Source organism: Phoxinus phoxinus (genome assembly GCF_949152265.1).
Source record: "Phoxinus phoxinus genome assembly, chromosome: 13".
Taxonomy (NCBI): domain Eukaryota; kingdom Metazoa; phylum Chordata; class Actinopteri; order Cypriniformes; family Leuciscidae; genus Phoxinus; species Phoxinus phoxinus.
Window position 1 is genome coordinate 18,200,344 of NC_136888.1, and position 15,773 is coordinate 18,216,116.

The 15,773-nt window shown below is 38.0% G+C and overlaps 1 protein-coding gene across 10 annotated transcripts; it reads right to left on the reverse strand.

The window, feature by feature from the left end:
* Window positions 1–877: 877 nt before the first annotated feature.
* Window positions 878–15,750, reverse strand: vax1 (ventral anterior homeobox 1). Of its 10 annotated transcripts, XM_079632866.1 has the most exons (7): window positions 15,687–15,750; window positions 12,993–13,050; window positions 12,801–12,899; window positions 10,135–10,919; window positions 8,320–9,983; window positions 6,035–6,222; window positions 1,488–3,692 (listed from the first exon to the last, which is right to left on the reverse strand). In XM_079632866.1, the coding sequence occupies exons 5-7, from the start codon at window positions 8,534–8,536 to the stop codon at window positions 3,144–3,146; spliced, it is 954 nt and encodes a 317-aa protein (XP_079488992.1). In that variant the 5' UTR covers window positions 8,537–9,983; window positions 10,135–10,919; window positions 12,801–12,899; window positions 12,993–13,050; window positions 15,687–15,750; the 3' UTR covers window positions 1,488–3,143. The 10 variants fall into 10 exon arrangements, 9 of the variants coding, with proteins under 9 accessions (XP_079488997.1, XP_079488990.1, XP_079488992.1 ...); XM_079632871.1 differs by lacking the exons at window positions 12,801–12,899; window positions 12,993–13,050; window positions 15,687–15,750 and having other exon boundaries at window positions 1,487–3,692; window positions 8,320–8,573; window positions 9,772–9,830; window positions 9,958–9,983; window positions 10,135–11,416; XM_079632868.1 differs by lacking the exon at window positions 12,993–13,050 and having other exon boundaries at window positions 10,135–10,272.
* Between the last annotated feature and the right edge of the window lie 23 nt (window positions 15,751–15,773).

Genomic DNA, 15,773 nt, shown 5'->3' on the forward strand with positions numbered 1-15,773 from the left:
CCTGTCAGCATGTATGACACTTCAGGGAAAGGCCGGGAAAGGCATGACAGGATTTAACGCTCTCCAGGACCATCGGGGTCACGAGTCCACTCTACTCTTGTACAAGGTTCTTTCACAGCGTGCGTTTACGCTCTGATCACCATATGTAAGCACAAATAAAAGAGGAAGTGAGGGACGCACAAAGAGCACAAAACACCCACAGGATGCTGCCTTTCCTCCCACCGTAGGCCGGTGTTTAAGGGCTAGTCATGTGACGCGGGGAACGTGTTGGTGGTCTCACACAATCCCCCCTTCCCTCTTTCACACTCTCCCCCATCGTCTCCACCCGTTCCCTCACCCCCAACCACAATGCAGCTCGACCTTCAGCCTAATTGGGCTGTGAGGGAGGAGAAATAGAGCGAGGGAGGGTGGAGAGGAGGCCAAGACCGTTGTGTTTTTCTAGGAAGATTCCCAAGACTCAGAAGGGCAAAGACTGCAAAACACTCCGAGTAGCAAAGTGACAAAGGCCTTTAGTTAGAAGCCTCCAATCAGTGCACACATATAAACACGCACACAAACATGTGATAGCTCAAACCTGAAAGCTAAAACTGGCATGTAATCAAAGAAATATTAAACTTATTTCTTTTCAAATTGTATTACCAGAAAAACAAAGTAATACAAAAAAAAAATCAATTAAACAAAATTCTAAGTTATTTTGAATAAATATTAACCATTTTTTAAATGAAAGATTTTCAGTGTGAACGGCATACTGTTGAACCCCATTATATCTGCCAGAAATCATTGTTAAAAAAAAGTGTTGAGACACTTAAAAAATAATTAATCAAATGTTATAATAAACAAATAACTAATATCCTGGTTTTCAAATGCAGATTTATTGTGTGTTTTTTTTGCCCTTGAGGAACTCAGTGTTGCAAAACTTCATCTGCGCTGAGAAGTTCTGCTTTCGTTTGGCTAGTCATTGCCATTCTACAACCTTCAGATTTTGCTCAAGCGCACATTTACAAAAACATTTTACAAATAAAAAAAATCACTCTCCCTACCCTGTGTATCCCAACATCTCTTCAATAGTCTCTGTCTCTTTTATAAAATGCAACTATGCAACAATAATGTTTATCCAATTACAAGGACAGATTTATTTCTTCTTCTTTGAAAAACAGAGGTGTCTGGTCTACCTTGTATCCCACACCTCAATAAATTATGAATCATCTCACTTTTCTCATTTAAAATCACTCTCACTCATCATCCATATTTAAAAATCATAATTGCGTTGTAAAGAAATGCAAAAATACTAGATATTTCCGATTAATAGTTCAAACCAACCTTTGAAATTGAACACTTTGATTATTTCCTTCCAGTAATATCACAGTTGGACCAGTAGATTTCCCATAAACGTCCTCCTATTGTGTTTGCTACGATTGTTTCTATGTCCAAAACCAAGTCAAGGAGTACCTCTGGGAGATATTTCTGTCCAAAAGAAATCAGGTAGAATATATTAAGAGTAATTCCAGGATGTTCAGACACATTCATTCATGCAAGGCTGAACTCCTGTATGTCTCTCAAACATCACCACAGCACACAATGTCAGCCAGCGCTGTGACAGAACTGGCAGTGTTAAGTGACCTTGGACCATTTACACTGATGCTGAGGACGCCACATGAAGAAACCGTCACATCATTTAGAATTTACACAGCTAAGAAAGATGGAATGAAAGACTGAAGAGATTTGTTTTGTTTTGACTTTTTAGTTATATATAATATATATCCACACTCATACCACGGTTCACAAACTTCAAGATATTTAACAACAACACCACCCGAGCTTTGATTGGCTGTTCAGTCAGAAACCCCGCCCCCCCATACATTCATTCTTTCATTATTTACAGATATACTAATGATCTATTTATTACAGACGTGAATAATTTACAATAAAATAACAATTTTAGTTATTCAATCTTCTTGCTTTTATACTACAGTAATCGTACCCTGTTTCGTCCATCAGAGATCTGCCTCGTTTCAGGTCTGATAATAGAAAGGGTTGTCGAATTCTTCTGGAAAACTTTGCCGCATTGGTACAGGGGTTGCTGCTCACGGCAAATCGTCTAGTCCGAGAATGCGAGGGTCTTGTTGATACTCAGGAGCTTAATCCCAGGCAATGACATTTCAAATTTTCTCGTAAGGTTTTCAATTAAACAAGCACCTACACATGGAAACCAGGACTACAACTTTAGTACCAGCACACACACACACACACACACACACAGGAGAAAAACTGCATATTTAAGACATACAAACTCACAAACTGGGACTGCCTTCAAAACTCGTTTTGGGGAGCACCCTCACAGAAACCATTTAGAGAACAACACAGGACTATTGGACTATTTAACGGTGTGACAGCGTTTTCCTTCGATTTAGTCAGAACATCTTTAACCAAACGAATACAAAATGGTATAGACATCCGATCTTATAGCTTGATACAGCAAATTCATGACCTCTGTAAGCGAACTGTGTATATAAAGCCACAGTATGACTGTATTGTATGCTAACCTTTCGAAAACAAATTCCGATATAATATATATATTTCATTATTTGAGACTTGGCAAACGCAACTATGCAAAAATCACATTTAGATCGCTCTTCAAAACTAAAAACATGAGCAATGTTGCCATGAGTTCATTTTTTATCAGGGGGTCTATGTTCTGTACTGCTGATTTAATACCCAGCAGTTTTCAGATAAGTTTTTAATCTGAATACTGCCCAGCTCCAAAAAAGGTGTACGGGAAAAAAGTGCCCCGAAAATATTGCCGCAGAAAGCATTTTTATCTCTCTTCCCCTCCATAATCTCTTGCTACATTCCTTCCTCAAGCTCTCGTTTGTGTCAAATTTGGAGAAACTTTGATTTAGTGCAAAAAGCTCTGAAAATCCTCGTTTTTGAAAAGTATGAGTCCACCTTTTTACAGTTCTGAGAGGAATCAAGTGTGCAGGTTGATGACATGAGAAGAAGAAAAAACGCAAGATTGAAAATACAACAGCACTGATGGGACAAAAGGGGCGAAAGTTAATGAAAAAAGAGAGATAATCAGAGCTCAAACTAATTTCAAAACAACAACAACAACAACAACAAAGACAAAAAGAAACCCCTAGTGATCATTCCAAAATTTTCTTGTCTAGCGCTTCTTTGCCATTGGTCCGCGAGTAGGGCTCAAAGGCGGAGGAGCTCAGGTAGCGGGCAGAAAGTTCCTGCAAGTTCCCTGCGAGGGATCCGGCCATGCCGAGCGGGGTGGAGGAGATGCGTGAGGCGACCGACCCAAGTAGAGAGGGCATAGGAAAGCTAAACAGCCCGTGGGCAGGCGGAGATCCCTGCAGCCCCGTGACTGTCCCCGAACTGGTCACCGCTGGCAGCGGCGGGCTCCCCCCGGCTGTGCCTGAGCTGGCCGCGCTGCTGCTACTGCTGCTGGAGGAGCCTCCATTAGCGGTGATGCCCAGAGACGGCCCACGCAGGGCTGAGCTTAGTGACGAGCTCCCGCAGTGGGGCAGCAACCCTGGCAGGCCAGGGGGAGTGAGGAGCCGGCCCTGCTCCAGGAGACGGAGGACGCTGCATGTGGCGGCTGTCTCAGAGACCACGGAACGCAGCTCTGAATCCTTCCCCTGATCCTTCTTCTGCTTAGTACGCCGATTCTGGAACCAAACCTTCACCTGCCGAAGGACGGAAAGAGAGAAAACAGCTTAAAATAGAACACAGCAAACAAAATCAAATTTGGGGAAATTGTGTGATCTTGCATAATACCACTACAATGCTACTTAGATTTGGTTACAAATGTAACAAATAAATAAATATATAACATGATTTATAGAAGTCTATTTGTAGAAACTAAACGTGATTAGATTATATATATGTCTAAGGTAAATCTGATTAAATTTTAGAGCAGTAAAAAAGTAAAAACTCCTGTGCATGTAAAGCTAAAGTTAAAATGAATAGTGTAAGTGAAAGTTATTTTGAAATAAAATGTAAGTGTTGATGTCAACTTATTTAATGAACAAAGATGTGTGCTTTTCTTTTGAAAAACAGCACAACACAAGCTCCTTTGCAATGACGGATGGATCAATACTGTTTTGAACCACATAATTGTACTGTATCCATTTCATTTAGGTTTACAAAGAAAGAGGAATGGCAATTTCCAGATAATACATGTTTAGCTCAAGCTCCAATAGCAAAACAAAGTCAAATATATATTTATTTTCTATAGAGAAAAGGAGGTCCGCTTCATATTCACTGTACTTCAAGTGATCGATAGATTCAGAGAAATAAGAACAATGAAGAATGACTAACATCTCAGAATTGTGTCACCCAGTTTAACCGTCACATTAAAGGCATCGCAATGGCGGTCATACTATTTAAATGTTTCGTGCAAAATTATTAAAGGACAAATATGCAGCTAAGTTTAACAAAGCTGTTAGTTACATAAGTATATACCTTAACAGTTTCATCAGTGTTAATGACATGCTAATTATAGAGTTATCAGATTAAACCCATTGTCTATACATTTCTAACATGTACATTTGTCATTTGTATTTGTTTAATCTCGCGATGTTTTGTTGATAACATGAACCGGAAGGTTAAGGAGAACATTGAATTACCAGCAATTCAAAAAAAACCCTATATTTTCTCTCTCATTCTTGATGCATTCTTGTTTTTGTCTTTGAGAAATAAAAAATGCATTGCTGGAACACTTTCACAAATGGATGACTTTCATTGTTTGATCTTTCCACAGAACATTTCGCGTCTCTGAACACAATGTTAATTTCATGATGCCGTCATTAAGGAGCACTTCACCGTCCTCATCAGGCGGCCAAGAAGAGACACGGGAAGCTTTAATGTAATCAAGGCATGGATTTGAACTGCACTGCAGCACGGGGCATTAGAGAGGGCATTAGTGAAGCTAACTCTATTGTGCTCCCTGTGTTAGCAGCACCGATCTGCCTCGGGGCTTCAAATGTCGTAATTTCGCCCCACAGGAGAGCAGAAGAATTTTAAAGTCGTTAGTGGGGTGATGATGTGATAGAATGTGACACAGTTCAAATGGCCAACAGAATTAGGAACATTGAGACAGCTTTGTCGGTTTGCAGGTGTTCAGGGAGTTTAATTAGGGGAGGCCCGATCAATAGTAACGACATATGATTGAATAATTGAGAAAAATTATTTGAATTTGCAAAAATAGAAAAAAGCAGCTATATGATTTTTTTTTTCTTTTTTTTTTTGTTGCTAGCCATTCTGACATTTTTCCTTAATAAATGCAGTACGTGGTCATGCAAGCATGTGGTATAATGAGCATGTTCACTGATGAATAAACAAATAAAAAACGTGGGCTCCAAAATTAGCCTTACTACTGAAGTCAGAGTTTCCCCGCACTGCAGATTATCCAGGGAGACACGCAGAGAGAGAGAGAAAGAGAGAGAGAGAGAGAGAGAGAGAGAGAGAGAGAGAGAGAGAGAGAGAGAGAGAGAGAGGGATAAAAAACGGCCAGAGAAGCAGGGAGAGAGAGAGAGAGTGCATGTACAGTTCAGTCATGTAATCTCAAGCTTGTGACCTCTTGCTGACCCCTGCGCAAAGCATGTGCTGCAAATGCATCGCTGGGCTTATTTTTGTAAAGCGGCCCTGTATGCCACTAAAAAAACCATCAAACTATTGCAAAAGGGAATTATCTATGAAGATGCGATTGGACCATTGATGTTTTAGGTGCCCTGAAGGGATGCCACAGGATGATCAAAATGCTAATAAAATAAAGATCAAAATCATATAGTGAGAACAAATTGTAACCAGGTAACTGTGTGTCTTTTAAGATGGTACAGAGAATCAAAAATGCATTTTTACACATCAAATGCGTCAGACGTGTCACAAGGATAACTATTTTTGGGAGAGCCGAATGTGTGTGATACATGTTTGTGATTATTTTGGAGTTTGTCTTGTTTTTTAGTGCTCTTTATAATTGATTGTTTTGTGTATTTGTGTGTATCGATATGTGTATTTGAGTGTGTACCTGAGTTTCAGACAGGTTAAGTTGTCGGGCAAGTTCGGTTCGTTCTCGTCCCACAACATACTGGCACCGCTGAAACTCCATCTCCAATCTGTACAGCTGTTCTGCTGTGAACGAGGTCCTAGTACGCTTTGGTCGGTCTAGATCCAAACCCTTGGGGAGAATAATCTCTCGAATCGAACCTTTGGCATCTATATGTCAAGGGGAAAATGTTTTTAGTAAATTACAGTATACCTGCTATAAGATAACACTTTACAATAAGGTCTCATTTGTTAACATTAGTTAATGTATTATCTAACAGTGAGCAATATATTTCTTACAACATTTATTAATCTTTGTTAATGTTAGTTAAAAAAAATGGAGTTGTTCATGTTAGTTCACAGTGCATTAACTAAGGTTAACAAATACAACTTTTGATTTTAAATATGTATTAAATGTTGAAATAACATCTACGATCAATAAATGCTGTAGAAGTATTGTTCATTGTTAGGTCATGTTAACTAATGTAGTTAACTAATGTTAACAAATGAAACCTTATTGTAAAGTGTTACCAAATTATCAAAGAAATATTTCTACATACAATTAGCAGAAATCATTATATAATAAAAACATGCTAAAAGTGTAACTTTTTTGAGAAATGAATACAGATAGTGATGCAAAACAGATTAAACTGTACAAAACTTGGCGTTTTAATCAAGAAAACCTTTTTTTTTCTTCATATAAATGCCCAACAAATGCAGACTAGTACTTATTTTATTAATAAAAAATGGTCTGTGCTTTTAAATACTAACAACTTATTATGTATGAAAATAGTCTTGTGCAAAATAAAAAAAACTAGTAAGTTGCATAAATCACAAATACACGGAAATCTTTCAGATCAAACAGATCTCAAATTTAGATTTTTCTGTCTTTCACATTTTAGTTATAAATATTTCACATTTTTCTAGTGTCTCAGAACAGATTCAATGATTACTAATAACTTTTCGTAATAAAATTAATAAAGTAAATGAAAAGAGGAAGAGAAATGTGTCATTTGAAAACAATTTTTTTTTTATATATTTAAAAACATAGGCTACACCAAACACGTTAGCTGGTCTTTATATTTAAAATCAACAGTCTTTTTTCTTTTTTGTTATTAATGTCGGAGAACCGTGCACCAGCATGCTTATACATTTTTTTGAATCAATAAATACATTCTTTTAAAAATAAGTTAAGCTTTGTGACAACTTCAAAATTATTAAAAAACACACAAACACACACACTGGTCTACAAAATTGTTAAAATCCAGATATTGAATTATTGTATTGGCTGCTGAATTGTGACTGAAGAAATGACAATAATTTCATAAGGTTAATTTCCTCATATTTCAACAGGCCTCTGAGACTGACCTAGATTTAGCTTCACAACCTAAATAAGTTAATGGAGCTGATTGCTCTCCAGAATTTTACAATCAGCTGACAGTAGCAGGAGGGGCTTTACAACTATGTTAGTAATTTGACACAAATTGACAAACAGTTTTTAGCCAACTGATCACAAAAAGATTATAATAGCTTTTCTAAAAACTTAATGTGAAACATTTTCAAATTACAAATAAATTGTTGTGCATCCACAATCTAAATGACATTGCTTCTGAAAGAAAAAAGAAAAAAATTCTGACATTCAGATCTCCATTCCGATACCGTAGTAATTTTTCCAAGGACAAAGAGCATTGAAGCTCATAAATATAAAAAGCAGAGATCGTAAGACCATCTAAAAATGATAATCAACATAATCAGTTGTGTAAATAAAATGTTAAATTATCCCTTATGTACAAAAATAACTAAATTTATCCTTAAACCTCACAATCACAGAAAATGTACTTTAAACAAATAAAGCTTTGTCAATCATATAATACCAGTGCTAAAGTATTTTCCAGCATTGATAATTATTCTATTAATTTTAGTGTTTATGTCTATAATGGTAATATACAGTTGAAATTAATCTAAATAGCATTAGCAAAAAAATGGATAATTGAGCTATGAGACACACTATAACATCTGATAAAATGACAATCATAATTCTTTTTCTATAATACAGAACACATTTGTCCCTGTTCTCAATTCAGTGTACATCAATTTACACTCATGAACGCTCAAATCTATACACACTCAGTGATAGAAGAAAACAAAACCAGCGACACAGAAGGACCAGCACTAAAAGCAAAATTAAAAGTTAAGTCGATTTCTTGTTTTTTTTTCTTTGGAGTGCAGAATGTACTGAAAGCTCCAAAGGAGTGTTTTTAAACTTACCTCGAACTAGAATCCTTCGGCAGTAGTCAGGATCTCCTGAGCTCGTCCGGCTCTTTTCGCAGTTTTCCACTGGTCCGGATGGAGAGAAGGACTCCTGCTGGTCCTTCAGGAATGTTTTTGAAATGTTCCCCTGAGAATCCTTTCCTTCTTTCCCCTCTTTTAGTCCATTCTTCAGCAGCATTCCGGACTCCGAGTCTTGGCTGTAGCGGACTTCCATAGTCGCTTATCCTCTGCAAAGATTTCTCCTTTTTCTCCTTGTTGGGAAGAAATAACTGCTCGGGTTTGGACACACACTGCTTATTCTGGGTAATATAGGTTTGGTCTTTCTGTAAAACAGCAGCTTGGAGTTGGAGTCAGATAGCTAATGTGCCACCAGCACTTGCCCAGTCCACTGATCTGCCCTATTATCTCTGTGCAGACTCACTTGCCCAATGATCATAGACTTCTCACCCAAATTCAACAGCAATTTAACAGCTCCTCTCCTTGTAACATTCACATCAGGCTGATCTCCGGGTAATCAGAGCTGTGGACGGACGCATGCTCGCCGCTTCAATTGATTACGGTAATTTTGCTGCCTCCACATTTGCGTAACCTCATGAATACTCTAAACTGTTTGGGAAATACACATTGTCCTGATAGAGGGGTCCACTCACTCCGACCCCCCTCTCCGCCCTCGTTCACACAGGATCAAGGGAGATGATTTGCCTTGAATCGCCACCACGCACAATTACGGAGCCGAAGGACCACCAGAAAAGTTCCACTTCATTCCTCGATGCCCCGGCACTGGCCGTTCCTCTGCTTTCAGGCTGTAGTTCGGTCGTGCTAACTTTACGTGCAGGCTGTGAATCTCCCCCGGATAACGGCCCGATACCACACACTGCACCCTCGAAGCTAATACAAGCAAAGAGCGAAAAGAGAGAGAGAGAGGGAAAGATCGGTAGAGAGCAAAGAGAGAGAGAGAAAAGAATGAGGGAGGCGGAGAGACCTGAAATACGAAAAAAATGGAATCCACTTCGCTCGGAATCTGTAGTGGTAATGAACACGGATTCACAAAAGAAAGGAGATGAACACAAGGGAACTCTGTCAAGCCGAGGACAGTGTGCAACAACCACCCAGAGTTATCCAGCACCTCAAATACAAACCCCAACCGAATGCTACGACCACTCAGCCCCCTTACCCTAAAAGAAACCTGCTGAAGCACCGCTAAAAAACTCAACCTGTCCGAGATACCAACGCTAAAATCCAAAGCGGCCCCCTCCTCCTCCCCTCTCCCACTCCTTCCACACCACTACACACCCACCCACTCAGTCTCGCCTATTTTCATTGTCAAAGCAACAATATCTGGGGGAACAGCAGTGGTCTGTAATCCAATAAGACCATTGATTAGGCTACAATGATTCAATTCAAGCCAATGGTTGTGAGCATGGAACAGGCTCGGACCCTTCTTGTCACCTTGCAGGGCCAGAGGCCCTCTTCATGCTGAACTCCCCCCCTCCCGAAGCCATTCAGTCCTTTATGGGAAACGGAGAGCAAAAGGAGTGAAAGATGGCAATTATCTAATTGGACTATTAACAAACAATTCTGTGAGTGTGTCTGGTAGGGAGCAGAAGAGGATGGGGAGGGGGGTGCTGGACTAACTTCATTTAGCGAGTGTGTGGGGCAGCCTGTTGGAGAGAGGGAAAGGTTGTTTAAAGAAAAGATGAGAGGGAGGGATTGTTTAAAGAAAAGGTAAGAGGAGGCTACGAAAAGGGGCCGCAGGGGCAGAGGGGCAATTCTACGCCGAGCTTGGGAAAAAGAGTTTGGTGGGATGCGTACCAGCTGTGGTCCGAGACGTTCCAGGTCAACAAAAGATGAAGATGTCCTGCACGGAGACTGTAGGACACGAAACTGTCTTGGTACAGAGGCATCTTCAAATATCTGTTGCTTTTCAAAACTGTCGGTACTGTGTAATACCTGTTGAAAAGATCAACAAATTTTAAGTTTGGGATGCAGGTTATTAAAATGACCTCTTAAAGTACTAATATGTTATTTATGGTACAAATATCAACCCGTAAGATACTAATATAAAGCCTTAAGTTATGGATATCAACCCTTGAGATACAAATATGTACCCGGCCTTAAGTTACTACTATTCTCCCTTGAGTTACTAATATGTACCCTTAAGTTACAAAAGTCAAGCCTTAAGGAACAAATATGTACCCTTAAGTTAAGAATACCAACCCTTAAAACATTATGATTTTTTTCTGGTTCAAAATGAACTAAATTTAAATAATGAAATAATAGATCATGCATCCTTCTTCCAAAATGTGTTTTCGTCTTAGCATGGTTCACTTTGGTCAGCCTATTATAAGTGTGTATATTTTAGACCGGGTAGGATGGTTTTCACAGGAAATTGCGTACAAACTGTACATCACTCACCCGTATGTGTCTCATCATATCCGTAATAGAGAAAAGTTGCTCCAGCTACTTTGACACATGTATGATGTGGGAGAGGCATAGGTTAGTTGTCACAACAAGTGAGAAAAGTTGACATGGACCACGCTAAATCTCAAACCTCTGGAGAATCTCCTGTTTTAAAAAGACCTCGAACAGAGGAGAGTCTGCTGGCAAACAGAGAACGTGACAGAGCTCGTAATAAAACAAGAATCAACATTGGCTTGGCGTGTAGGAGATGGTGGGTACTGAGGGTTTTGAATTGTAAAAGTGCTGTGGAGATAGCGTATTTATACTCAACAGATACATTGTAGCTCTATATGTATATAAATATGTAGCTCTCTAATGAAGTTCATTGTAAAGCATTATATTGTAAAGGGTCATTTCATTTGGATTTTTGTAGCCCTGTGCTGAAATTTATTTTCAAGGAAGTACTGTGTGTATTAATTGGTGTAGCTACTGTAACGTCTTCAGCTAGTCAGCTTGAGATCCTTTCCATCTAAACTGGGTGGGTACAGTATCTCCTTTAAGCCTAGAATGTTTTATGAACAGAAGGATAATCTTTCTCGCTCTCTTTTTAGTCATGAGAAAGAACCATATGAATGGTTCTTTTATTTTATTAAAACTAAACCATATGAATTGAGCGGTTTATTCAAAATTTTCTGAAGAGACACGATCGCTTTATATGATGAACATATTAAGTTTTAGGCTTTTATTCACATAAACATTGATCAGCAAACATAAACAGAAGCTCAAACGTGCTGTGTAACACAAGAATGAACCTCATTGTTTCTCGCATGTCAAGCGAACAGGTTTGAGTTTCAGTTTACAACAACTGTGTGTTGATTAATGTTTATATGTGAATAAAAGCCTGAATTCAATCTGTTCATCATATCAGGCAATCGAGTCTCTTCAGAAAATTTGGACTGAACCGCTTTATTCACATGGATTAGTTTAACGATCTCTTTATGAACTTTTTGAGTCGTCAAAGTGGTAGTTGCGTAGACTGTCAATGGAGAGACAGAACTCTCTCAGATTTCCTTAAAAATATCTTAATTTGTGTTCTGAAGATAAACGACACAACGACACAAGGGTGAGTAATTAATGACATAATTTTTCATTTTTGGGTGTACTAACCCTTTAAAGTACATGCGTTAGGGGTAGATGATGCACAAAGCTGTACCTTTGAGGGCACTGCCCCATTGACACAAGCTAAATGTATTCAACTTTTTTTTTTTTTTTTTTGACAGTGAAGGCTTTTCAACTTGCTTAACCAAGAATCCCTTACATACAAGTTTCCAACATGGTTGAACAACATAACTTCTATGCTGGACCAAGATGCTGGGCAGACAATATATGACAAAGGCTTATAAGCGGTTCTTACATGAGCATGTGCAAAGTCCACTGCACCTAGCAACATGCCAGCAAATGTTTGACCCTGTAGTCATGCAAATTACTAAACATCCTTTTGATAGTTATAAATAATAAGTATTTAAAGTATGTGGTATAAGGTAAAGCATCATCTGAAGTCAAACTACATTGACTATTGCACTGTCTAAAGCCTCACTAGACGCAACGATTTAATGATTTGTGTTGGAAATTAAAGTCCTGACCTTCAGTTTAGACATTTCTGTCATTAACAAAAGCAGTCATAACATTGTGAAATGCTAATATTTTCGATATGACATTTTTGGGCTTTCATCATGTTTTTTTTATTTTACATTTCTGTGTGAAGGTTATTCAGATATTTCCTTAATGAAGTAGCTGTGAGGATCCTAGGACAATATGAGTGCCTTTTCCTCTTCTTCTGTTTGTCTCTATTGTGTCACTGCTGGTAAAGCCTCCCATCAGATGGTAAGTAAAGCCCACAGTGTCAGAATGGCAAAACTCACCCACCTCATTTATTTAGAGACAACAAAACACTTCAGCGTCAAAAGAGAAGAGGGACAAAGGGGAGATGGGCGGAAAAACACATAGATAGAGACAAAAAGACAGATGGTGAGACATATCAATAGATAAATAAGAAACAAGGCATGACATGACAATACCTGAAGATGGGAAAACCCATTTTGAGCAGGTCCTTTGAGTCTAGGCAGTGCAGCATTTGGGTTACACAGCTATCAGAACTCCAAGATTTTACAAACCTCCTGTGGATTATGGAGAAACAAAACAGACATACATAAGAAATATGGTAAAAAGCCAGAACTATGATCACTACTTTCATTTTAAATACAGAATACCTGTTTCATAAAATGTCTCTGCAGGTGACGTTATGAATATCTGGAACTATTCAGACTCCTATAATTCAACATTCATAACATTTCAGAATTTTATATAAAATAAAAAAACATAACATTTTTAAAAACTCATTTAAAATGCTGCAAGTTAATTTAGCCATCATTTAATATATACAGTATAAAAAGTATGGCATTTAACAGTGTTATTAAATCATCAGTGTTAAAATTTGTATTAAATATAAATGTAAACAAAAAATAAAAACTAAATATCAATATCAATCAAATGAAAAAAAATCTCTAATATTGGCCGTTAAACTGATATGGTAGTGATATGCTTCTCTAATTACTAATTAGTTTGTAAAACTACATGACAAATATGTGACTGGTCAGTGTACTTGCTCCTGTTAAATACATGTGCTAAAATAAAAATAAAGGCACAAAAGTCTAGGTACTATTTATAATAAACTAAATGTATTCCCCTGTTTCAGCAATGAATAAACCTTAAAATATATTACTGTAATAGGGTAAAACATACATCAATAACAGATTCCACCTGCCACTTCTAACTAACACCAGTGCATTCTTACTCTGCTGATACACCCATTACTAGACAAAGTGTGTTTTGGCTGTAAAAGAGGCTGAGGGGGGAGAGACTTGAGCCCTATCTTGCTCTTAATAGCTCATTAGTAGAGCTAAGCAGGCTCTCTTCTGTATCGCTAGCACCTTTATTCTGCTAATGTTCCCCGTACCTCTTTCTGCCATCTACAACATGTCAAATGTGCATGGAGGCAAGTAGAGCCAAAACCTGGGAACTGTTTCAAAACACACCACGCTATTATCAGAGAGTGGTTGATCTGAAATGATATTTTGAAAAGCTCATCCTCACACAAAGGTGGATTGTTGTTTGTGTTGGGTGATGAAATAGGCAGCAGCTTCTGTCTAGTCTTAGTAAAAAAGTTCAGGAGTTTCAACTCTCACATGACATGCAAACACGGCCTGCTCTTAAACTCAACACTAAGACACATAACACATAATGCAAAGTCTAATAAATCCACGTCAGAATGCATTGAAAGCGAATTAAAATAAATGAAATGAATAGAGGTGTTTGTTTGTGTCTATGCATGCAGCATAATCAGAAGAGCAGGGGTAATACATATTAAAATCAACATTCACTCACATTTAATTTACCAGTATTGATTGATTGATTATATATTTATAATCAACATTTTAAAAATGTATATAAATTATATTAAACAGCATACAATATCTGGCTCACCTCAACATAATAGTAGGCTATATATATGCTACAATAATAACACATTTAATAAAATATGCTATATTGGCTGACAATCAGCTAAATAATTATTTGAAGTCTGGTATTCAGGCAGATCACATATTCTTACATGTAACGGCTCAAAATCTTTTTTTTTTATATTCGACCTGGTTGTTTTTAAACAAGTGGTTTTCAGATAATTGTTCTGGAGAGCATGTGGTCAATGTTTTCTTCTCTTTCTCTTCCATCATGTTACCTAGAGTAAATCCTCTCATTCAGATTTAACAAATCAATACCATCTCTCAGCCTCAGTTATCTTGTTCAAAACAGTGCTAGGGACCATCTTCAAATCATAATAAACCACATAATACCAGCAGAAACCTGTCTGACCTGGAGTCTGTGTGTGTTTTGTTTACGTGCATGTGTGCGTGTGTGTGTGTGTGTAAGTAGGCTACACAGGCATGTTTATGTGCGCGCGCGTGTGTGTGTGTAAGTACACAGGCTAAGGTTTCTCATCAGAGCACATTTTGTTTAAGTCTGATTTGGGGTTTCAGAGCCATTACAGGTGGAAAAGGAGGGGTGTTTATAGCCATCACTCTTATCTTTGAGACATAATCTCAGACAATCACTCCGATTTCAATTAAATGAGCTGGGCTGCAAAGAGATGCGGAATTTGTTCATGTTTTTGGTTTTCCTTTATGTTCAATGGAAGCTTTAACAAAGGCAAACGCGTCCTGTAAAATTAAAAAGTTATTAAAAGTTGATAAAGAATTCAAAAAGCCCACCAAAGCTATGCAGTCTTAGAAAAAATATGAAAGAAAAACCATTAAATAATTCAAAAGAAACTGTAAACATTATTACAAACATTTAATTATTTTCTTTTCTCTCACACAAAGGTAATCAACCATGATGTTTGCACTGATGAATGTATCATCTTTTAAGTAAAATAATAGATTTAAAAGACATTATCCTGACAAATAGCAGAAATATTATGTTCCCTGTGGAACAATGTGCAGTTATAAAATGTCATGCAGAATTTAGGCTTTTTAGGATAAAGATTTCCCTTCCCCCTCCAGTGTCCCACTTTAGCTTGGTTTCAGGATTTCATCCACAAAGCTCTACTTACAGGAGCATGCTAAAGACTTCAATCTGCTACAGCAGCAGCGCTATGAGTCTGAGTGTACATTAATGCGGCACATTGTGGAATATAATGCACATATAATTTGCAGGTGTAGGCGGCATTTGGGGAGGAGGGGGATTTGTAGGCTATATGTGAATGCCTGTGCAATTTTTTTATTTTATTCAAACCGCTAACGTCAAATGCAAAGTCTGGTCAAAACACATTTACTGCAGATACCGTTATCTCAAGTGTTTTCTAATATTTTTTTTAGCTACGCACGTGAGCAAAAACTGGGAACACATACCATGGGTAGCGTCAGGCCATTTCCCCCCAGAGATTGGTTAATTGAGCCTCTGACTGGATAGGCCTGAAAAGTATCTTGAATCAAATG